The sequence below is a fragment of the Pinus tabuliformis genome, chromosome 9, assembly GCF_031772625.1.
Source record: "Pinus tabuliformis cultivar Carrire ecotype Pingquan chromosome 9, CPIR1, whole genome shotgun sequence".
In the NCBI taxonomy this organism is placed as follows: domain Eukaryota; kingdom Viridiplantae; phylum Streptophyta; class Pinopsida; order Pinales; family Pinaceae; genus Pinus; species Pinus tabuliformis.
This window is the reverse complement of record NC_142307.1, coordinates 51,716,727-51,726,302: the sequence shown is the minus strand read 5'-3', so window position 1 is coordinate 51,726,302 and position 9,576 is coordinate 51,716,727. Positions and strand designations below refer to the sequence as shown.

The following is a 9,576-nucleotide window of genomic DNA, read 5'->3' as shown; positions in this document are numbered from 1 at the left end:
TTATCCCGCAAAGATAGTTGTTTATCGAATTTTGTTTCTCTTGAACTCGACGGTTTCCAGTATATTGCATATATAATGATGCCCGAATTTGAGTTCCCGGCCTCTTCTTATCTAGATCCGGTACCCCACTACCGTCGACCGTTCCATCCATGATCACATCTACTACGGTGTATCCTGACACCTCGTTAATCTCCCCTCTCAGCTGATGCGTCTTAATTATCGCATCGAATGCGTAATCCTTGGTGCTCATCCCTCTGCCGCCACTATACCTCCTTTCAATTCCTGCTTCATCATTGTATGAATTGGCATGCCATTTAGCACCTGAGGTGATCGAACTTTGGTCATGGTTCGATCGTGTCTTTGCCCTTTGATCATCTCTTTCATTAATTGAAGTGTGTTCCCCGATAACACCGTCACCTTAAGCAATCGAACTTTGGTCATAGTTCGATCGTACCTCTGCCATTTACTACTGTCTTTCATTAATCTAAGTGTGATCCCCGATGACACCCTCATGATCAGCCTTAATGAGCGTGTGTAGATTTTTCCATTCCCCGTTTGCCTCCGGATTCCTCCACTGACTATCAATCCTGCTCTGCTGTCCTCTGCTGCCCCAATTGGCCAGCTAGTCCGCAGGTTTATTGCCATTTCTTCGAACATGATTGAAGATACAGTAGTCTATTCTTTTAATCATATCCGCTATCTCCTGAACGATACCTGCTGTGCGCCAGCTCTTAGTCACCTTTTCCCACCCCTTGCCATTCCTGAGTTTCTTAACCATTTCAATGGCTATTTGGGAATCGCCCGAAATTTCCAAGTTTGAATATCCATTTCTGATAGCTATTCGCAATCCAGTGTGGAGAGCCCAGAACTCGGCCTCATTGTTAGTCATATTCCCTCCCCAGTCAGCATATATCCATCTTACTTGTTTGTTGCTGTCACGGAATATACCCCCGAACCCTGCATCCCCAGGGTTGCCCTTAGAAGCCCCGTCAAAATTTAGTTTTACAAATTGATCCCTGGGATAGGTAAACGTGTCTGGACTTTTAACCCTCATGTCCTGATCTTTCCTGAATTGATACTGCACCATCTCAAATTTCAGGTTTAGTCTGCGCAAAATTTCGTGTTCCCCTGGATCTGCTTTCCAATCTTCATCCTGCCATCTCTCTACCAGAATGGTTTCTCTCAGCGCCTCTACCACCCGCTCCCAAATTGCCTCAGGCTCCTTATTAACACTTTTAAAAATTCTAGCATTACGTTCCTTCCATACCAGCCATATTACAAAACCTGAGGCAAGGTTCCAGGCTCTCTGTATGACTCTGCATTTGAAGGTTTCCTCCCTCCAATGGAAAACCATTTCGTTGAAATCTCTAATCTCCACCTCAGGTTTATTAAAGGTATGCTTTGTATGAGACCATAGTTGTTTAATATACGGGCAATGGATCATGATATGATCTCTGCTTTCTTCATGATTTTTACACAGGTAACAGCTCGAAGGTCCCGAGAAACCCCGTTTCTGGATGCGGTCCCAAGTAAGAATTTTGTTTTTCAAAGCTATCCAAGCGAAAGTGGTTACTTTGGGCCACCAATTTAGATCCCAAATTTTCCTCCAGTCCTGTTGGCCATCATTGATATTGTGGGGATTTGCCAGATAATATGCTTCCTTAACTGAGAAAAGTCCTCTCAAGGTATTACCCCATCGTAGGATATCTTTTCCGTTCCTTACCTTGATTTTCCTTGAATTCATTTCCTTATTGAAAGCCGTCTGCAGGTCTGGATTGAGACTCTGATCCCACTCTAATGGGTCCTTCCAGGATCTCCAGCAATCATTCATGTTGACAGGATTCCAATAATCCTTGACAGTTGTTCTATTCTCCTCAATTCTTCCTCTGATTGGATGAAGGCTCTGCATATTAGTCAGTCTTTCTCTTTGCTGCCATTTGTCGTCCCAGAAGTGAGCCTCATTACCTCCTCTGATTTCCCAGAACGCATGTTGCTTGACAATGTCTCTATTCTGGCTGGCCAGTTCCCATACCGCGGATCCGCGAGGCATTTCTTCTTGTCTTAGAATGTCTACCTGTGAGTCTGGCATTCGATATTTTGTTCTCCATATTGATTTCCAGAGGTCATTTCCCCCTTGCACCCACCTCCACCAAAGTTTAGCTCCCAGGGTTTGATTGAGCAGTTCTGGGTCTTTTAATCCCAACCCACCTTTCTCTTTCCTCTCTGTAAGCTGATTCCAGGCCACCAAGGCCCATTTCTTCTTTTCCTCCGACCCGCGCCAAATGAAATTTCTGATAATTTCTCTAATCTTCCCATAAACTCCTTTCGGGGCCGCCATTGTTGAGAGTGGATAAATAGGTATAGCCTGCAAAACCGATTTGGCTAAAACGATTCTGCCAGCTATATTCAGGACCCTAAAGGCCCAGCTCGAGACTTTTTTCCTCATTCTATCTAAGATTCCCTGCCAATTCTTTAATCTTTTTGACGTGAAGTCCAGCATGTTACCCAAATACTTGGTAGGCAGTTCACCCTTTATGAAGCCCAGAATTCTAATAAGGTGAGTCTTCACTTGATCCACCGTGTTGAAGATAAAAACACATGACTTATCCCGATTAATTTCAAGTCCCGAAGCTTCAGCAAACAGGTCAAGGATTTTCTTTAGATGTTTGACTTCTTTAACAGTTGGCTCCCCAAAGAGCATTATATCGTCAACAAATTGTTGATGCGTAAGGGGGAGTCTGTCTCCCCATAAGCGAAGTCCTTTTAATCTTTGAGCTGCTTTTTCCTGAGTAATATACCTTCCTAGACCCTCTGCTGCCACGATGAACAGGAAAGGAGACAGTGGATCTCCTTGACGAATACCTCTGGAGGCATTAAACGTGTTCGAAGGGTTTCCATTGACTAAGATTGAAAAGTTAGGAGAAGAAATGAGATTGTGGATCCATGTAATCCATCTCTTGTGAAAGCCGAAGCATGCAAGAACTCTTTCCAGATATCTCCAGTTGAGCCTATCGTAGGCTTTGGATAAATCAAGCTTAATCATCATTCCTTTCCGTTTTTTATCTTTGAGGGAGTGGATAACTTCTTGAGAGACAACTAAGCCATCCAAGATCTGCCTCCCCTCCACAAAACCAGTTTGCTCCGCCGATATTAAACTTTCCAGCAAGGGTTTTAATCTTCTAGCAATAAGAGAAGTTATGATCTTATATACTACATTACAAAGAGCTATCGGTCTAAAGCCATTAGCATCCTCCATATTTTCACCTTTAGGGATTAAAGTAAAGAAGGTTGAGTTGAGAGCCGGCCATACCTTCTGTTGCACCCTTGATTCTTCTACCAAATCTAGTATTTCTTTTCCAAGAAAATGCCAGCCAGCCTGGTAGAAATCTACTGTAAAGCCGTCCGGGCCCGGTGCTGTGCCCTTCCTCATTGCTTTCACTGTCTCTTCCAGCGCTTCTAAGGTAACCATCCTCATTAAGGCTTTGTTCTGGTCCTCCGTAACTAGTCTGGGAATAGCAGTGCATATTTCCTGGATAGCTCTCTCTCTATCTACTTGGGGTTCGGAGAGAATTCCTCTATGATGATCGACTAGAGTTTGCTCAATTTCCTTTTGTTCCACCAGCCTTGTACCATTATTCCCTTTAATGGAAAGAATTCTATTTCCCTGTCTATGCTTAACCATTGCCTGATGAAAAAACTTTGTATTTCTTTCCCCTTCCCGAAGCCATTTAACTCTAGATTTTTGCCGCCATAGGATTTCCTCTTGCTTTCTTCGTTCTTCCATTCTTCCCAGCAGAATTCCTTCTTTGGCGATGCTCTCCTCAGTCCTGCCTTCCAGAATTATTTTCTGTTGGATGTCCTCCATTTCCTTTTCTAACTTTTGCTTGTCTTCTACGATGTTACCAAATTCTTCTTTGTTCCATTTCTTAATCTTCATCTTCAGTTCTTTTAGTTTTAAATGAAACGTGTGCATCTTTCCTCTACCTTGCACTCGACTTTGGTTCCACCATTCTTCTGCTTTTTTTATGAAGTTCGGATCCCGTAACCAGAATGCTTCAAACCAAAACGGCTTCTTGCCCTGGATCTTTTTAATGTCGACTTCCAATCGGATTGGCCAATGATCTGAGCCCAAGGAGGGGATGATCTTGGCTTCGATAAAGATATCTCTGTTCAAGATGTCTTCAGATATTAGAAATCTATCTAGTTTTTAGGCAATTTGGTTCTTGCCTCCTCTTCGGTTGTTCCATGTATAGACTCCATTGATGGTTTTCATATCTACTACTCTCAGGTCCTCTATCATCTCATTGAACTTGTCCATGAATTGATCCAGCCTTCGAACTCCCCCTTTTTTCTCTTCCAGGGATCTGATTAGGTTAAAGTCTCCTCCAATGATCCAAGGTTGTCCAGAAAAAAGTTGTCGGGTCATTCTCAAACTTCTAATAAAGTTTTCTTTTTCTCCAGGGTTTGTGGGTCCATATACACCTGTGATGACCACTTTTTCCTTGGTCCCCACTATCCTGCCCAACCTGGTCAAGATTCCATGCATGCTAGTCCACTTGTCTAGAAGTATTTCATTTGGGTTCCACAATATTGCTATTCCTCCAGCAACTCCTATGGCATCCTGTCCCATTACTTTGTAATTCAATCTATTTCTTTCAACTATTTCTTCTAACTGGTGTACCTCAATTTTAGTCTCCTGCAGTATTAAAATGCTAGGTTTTTCTTTTTTGAGTTTATCTCGCAAATATCTTTGCTTCCCCTTACTATGTAGGCCTCTAATATTCCAGCTAACAATAATCATTTAAAACTTTTGGAGGGAGGGGAAAAATACCTCTGACAGAGGTATCACTTTACCAGAGTTGATCAGTGTTTCACCCACCGATTGGATAGTTTCATTTAGCGTTCTCCGTCCTCTTTTCCTGCTGCTTTTGCCAGCATTGTCCATTTCCATCACTTCTTTATGCTTTTCCTCAACCTCTGTTATTTGTTTTTCCAGGTTTTCCCCTTTCCGTTCCTTGTATTTCTGGAAGGCCTCCTTCAATAACTGTTTCTGTTTTTCTGGTATAAATCTGCTATCCAAATACTTCCACTCCTGTAGCAGTCTCTTCATTAGCTTTTCCTCTTCGGCCTCATTTTCCATTTGGTTTTCAACTTCCATATGTGATTCCATTGTTTCGTCCGTCTCTTTTTCCTCTGTTTGTTCCTTGTTTGGTTTGTATGGCCTTTTTGCTTTCTCTTTCTCTTCTCGGGAAACCTCCATGGGTGAGTTCTCTGGGTCTTCATCGTCATTCAAATTTACTTCATACCCTTCCGCATTATCTTGCAACACCTGGAACTTATTTTGGCTTTTTATTGTGCTGGGTGTTTCTTGCGTTTTGGGTTTCAGGTTTTCCTTGTTTGGCCGTTTCTTCCTATAGACTTGCTGGAAGCCGTCCTCTTTGTCTGCTGCCCTATCTTTTCCTGGCTTCTCCCCTTCCTCTTTATTCAATGGGCAGTTCCTGTATAAGTGGCCATACTCATGACATTTCCGACAGCGGAAGGGAATGTGTTCATAATCAAGCGCCTGCGTCCAGACTTCATCATGGTATTCCAACTCAATATTTTCCGGGAGTGGTTCAGCTAAGTTCATGAATACACAAATTCTAGCAAAGGCGTTATACTTTCCTCTTCTGGTGGCCTCTGCAGTCTTCACAAAACTACCTATTGAGTTGCCTATTCCTTCCAAGATTTCCGGGTCCCAAAACTCATCAGGTAACCCAAACAACCTAACCCACACCGGAGCATCCATTAGTTTTTCTTTTTCAGGGTTATACCGCTCCTCCCAGTGCTTCATAAACAGGCCTGCATTATTCAGGAAGTACGGCCCTTCCTCAAAAATTCTGTTCTTATCTTCCAGGTTCGTAAATACAGCCGTGAAGAAACCCTGCGCTCCCAGTTTAAGATCTATATGACCCCGGGGTTTCCATCGCTGATCTATCCACCTATTCAGCTCCTTTTCTGAAGGCCAATAGCCGATAAATTTGCAGATTAATGCATGATCCTTCATATAGCTATTATATTCCTCCAGTTTATTGAAGGGTATGACATACCTGGGTTTTTTCTGAGCTCGTGGAAGGCATTTTCCTTTCATTCTCTTCTGCCATATGTTGCCCATTACCGGGGCTAGGTTTTCCTTGTTTCCGTTTGGACTTCCCTCCGAACTGGTTTCTCCCATCACTATATTTTTGAAGGAGGGGTTTGCAGCCCCCCCCCCTGTCTCGTCCATCTCGTTCAGTATTACCGGCTAGGTTTAAACCCTAGTTTTCTTGAAAAAAATTACTGGGCTGAAAAAGTCGTTACAGTCGATAGGGCCGCAGACCCTGTCCACGGAGTCCCTCCCCCGTCGAGGGAACCAACCTCTGTCACCGTAGCCCTCTGTCAGACCTGCGCACCTGTGAAAACCCTAGCTCGAAGCGCCGCTCCTCCTCAGTAAATATATATATATATAAAAGTTAATTTCAATTTGTTTTACATTTTTTTATGTTCCATTTTTTTTGTCTTTTTTTAAATATTGTTATATATTTGATAATTTTTGGGGGGCTCAATTTTTTTTAATATTTATTTATTTATTAACATTTTTTTTTTCAATGAATTTTTTTTTTGTATTATTTTGTATTTTTCATTCTTATTGAGTTATTTATTTATTTTGTAGGGTTTGTGCCAATCTTTGACTAGCAATGCAATCTCATTGTGTCAATTTGATAGTTGATTGTAATGTTTTCATTATAATGGATCGAGTCCACCCCCACAATGTGTCAATTTCATGGTTAGTTTTTAAGTTTTCATTGCAATGGGTCAAGTTCATCTACACTGCGTGTCAATTTGATGGTTGATTTTCAATTTTTTATTGCAATGTGTCAAGTTGTCTTATGCTAATATTTTAAAATATATATACTTTTAGCATTTAAAAAGGAAAATAATGTTGGTATAATGACTCTTTCATTCAAGCGTTCATTTTTATTTTAGTCATAATTTTTTTCCATAATGTCATGGTTGAAATATGTTGAAAACTTAAGGTTTTTTGTAGTCATGATTTTTTGTTTTAATTCCATGGTTGAAAAATTGTCAAAATTTTAAAGTTTTTCTAAGTCATGATATTTTATCTTTAATAATATGGTTGAAAACAGTTATAAGTATTTTTTCTTAACACCATGGCTGAAAATTGTTGGAATTTTAAGGCTTTTCAAAGATGTGTTATTTTATCTTTAATGTCCTGCCTGAAAATTGTTGGACTTTTAAGACTTTTCAGAGACCGATAGTTTATATGTCATGGCACCCAAATTGGTACTGAGAAAGTAGGAGGACAAATAACAAAAGAAATAGTAGGTTCCTCCTTTGAAATTAAAGGTGTCTCATGGTTTGCAAAAGTTGGGAGAAAACAATCACCTAAGGATTCAAATTCACAATGTTTCAAAGATATTTGAACCAAATGCTAAGACTTTTCTTTAAACAAATCCAATCTGTGTCTTCTTCAAGAAACGCACAACATAGGTGAAGGAATCGATTATAAAAATCCTCAATTGATTCATAAGGATTCATTCTTAGTTGATTAATCCTTTTATGAACATCTCAGTAATCATACCTATCAAAGGCTTGATGAAGCTCCTTGAAAAAGTGTTCAAACAAATGAATGGAAGTAGAAGGTAAGGTATGACACCATTAATTAACTCAACCTTTAGGTGTGAGGGCGAATAATAAATAAGCAACATCTTCATAATTGATTTCATAAGATTCACAAAACTTGAGAAAATGAGACATATGCTCAATTATGGATGTACCACCCTTGCCATCAAACTTTAACTGAGACAAATTATAAAATATTCCCCAAGAATTAAAAGTTTAGATTTGAATCTATTAGGAAAACATCCTGAGAGTATGATTTTGGAATGAGCCGTTTAATATAACAGATTCAAACAAACTCAACGAGCACAACTTATCTTCTGGCTCTCCTTCTAGTGCCAAATGTCGATGGTGCTAGAAATTCGTCAACCAAGGGGGTCTCCCTGATGTGAATTCCCAATTAGACGTCACACCATTTGGAGTAGGAGCCCCATACAGAGTATTGGCCTTGCCACCATAACTCTAAGTTCTACCTTAGTTGCAATAAATAACATAAGAGAGTATGCACATAACCTTTGAAATCAATAAGTTGACACTGTGTAATGTGTAAAAGGAGGCTTTCACAAGAGGGAAGTAAAGAGTGAGTTTCTAGAAGGAAAGTAATAGTACTATCCTAGGAGACACACACAAGACAAGGAGATATTCGTTAAATATCTAGCGAAGTAGTTCACCTAGGCACAACAATCATCGAAAAAAATGCAACACACATTCAACAAAATAGGACCAAAGCCAATAAAGTAGTTCAATTTCTTTAGTACATATGAACATAACATATACCACCAACATCTAAAGAATACTCTTACAATATTCATGATACATGCATAAAAATGTGTTGGATTAAAAAGCTTCTAAGTATTAAGTGAAATATCCAAGTGCACAGTTACAATGGTGAGGCACTAGCTGCAATAGTGGAACATTAAGTCACTTCTTGCTTCTCCAAATACTGATCTTCTCTCCAATGTCAAGTTAGAGAAGCCAAGGCTAGTTCTCCAAATTCTAATCCTCCAAAATCCCCTTTCTTTGAGTTATGAGGTTTCTTTTATAATAAGAGGGATTACCTTTCATATCCCCCGACTCTTGAATTTTACTCATGACTATTGGACTTCCTAAGTGACTGTTGAACTTCTATTAACTCTTTGGTTCACATGTTACTTTTCATATTACACATGTCACTCTTGGAATTCCACACATTTACATTTTTTCATTTTTTGAAAATACATAATTACACTCCACATCATGTGGGAAGACCCATTGACACATATGACATTGTGATGACATGTGTACAAGCCATAACCTGGTAATGATGACACATAACTTTATGATGATATGGCAATTTTGACTTTCTCTCTTTGTTTCTTTGACTTTGACTTCTTCATGATAGATATTTTCTTATTCTTCATTTTCACCCTTCAAAGGTTCTAGGCAGATGTTGAAACCTTCCAAGTCAAATTCTATGTCTTGATCCAAGGTTCCCTTGTGTTCTTCATGATGGTTATTCTACTACTCCTTCTTCACAAGTACTCTCCTTTAGCCTCTCTTTGATTAACTGTCCTTGATGACCTCTCTTGAGCATTATCCTGCCATGTTGTTATGATGATACTTGTAGATGGTGACCAATCATGAAAAGCCAGCTTAAGTCCAAAACCACCCATTCTACCTCTTCTTACTCATGGAATATGTTGATTCATATGAGCCAACATGCAAGGGTTTTGAGAGCAAGAGGTTGGGAACTGCATATTTTAGGGTTGTAGAGACTCAAGGATGCCTCACTACCAAATGCAACTATACAATGTGTAGTACATGAGGGTAAGAAAAGCCTTATTTGACAGTGAGGGAGTCCAAGAGGCAAGGTACTAAGCTCGTTGATTGATGATCTCCAGTAAGGAGTGCCCAAGAAGGAAGAGATAGGGATTGTGC

The 9,576-nt window shown here is 40.0% G+C and overlaps 1 protein-coding gene across 1 annotated transcript; it reads right to left on the bottom strand.

The window, feature by feature from the left end:
• Positions 1-622: 622 nt before the first annotated feature.
• LOC149147077 (uncharacterized) lies at positions 623-3,865 on the bottom strand. The gene has a single exon (XM_089441710.1). It carries the CDS (start codon positions 3,863-3,865, stop codon positions 623-625), a length of 3,243 nt encoding a protein of 1,080 aa, XP_089297836.1.
• Between the last annotated feature and the right edge of the window lie 5,711 nt (positions 3,866-9,576).

Bases quoted from the DNA above. Each gene is read 5' to 3' on its own strand.
- LOC149147077 (XM_089441710.1), bottom strand. From the start codon at position 3,865: ATGGAGGACATCCAACAGAAAATAATTCTGGAAGGCAGGACTGAGGAG.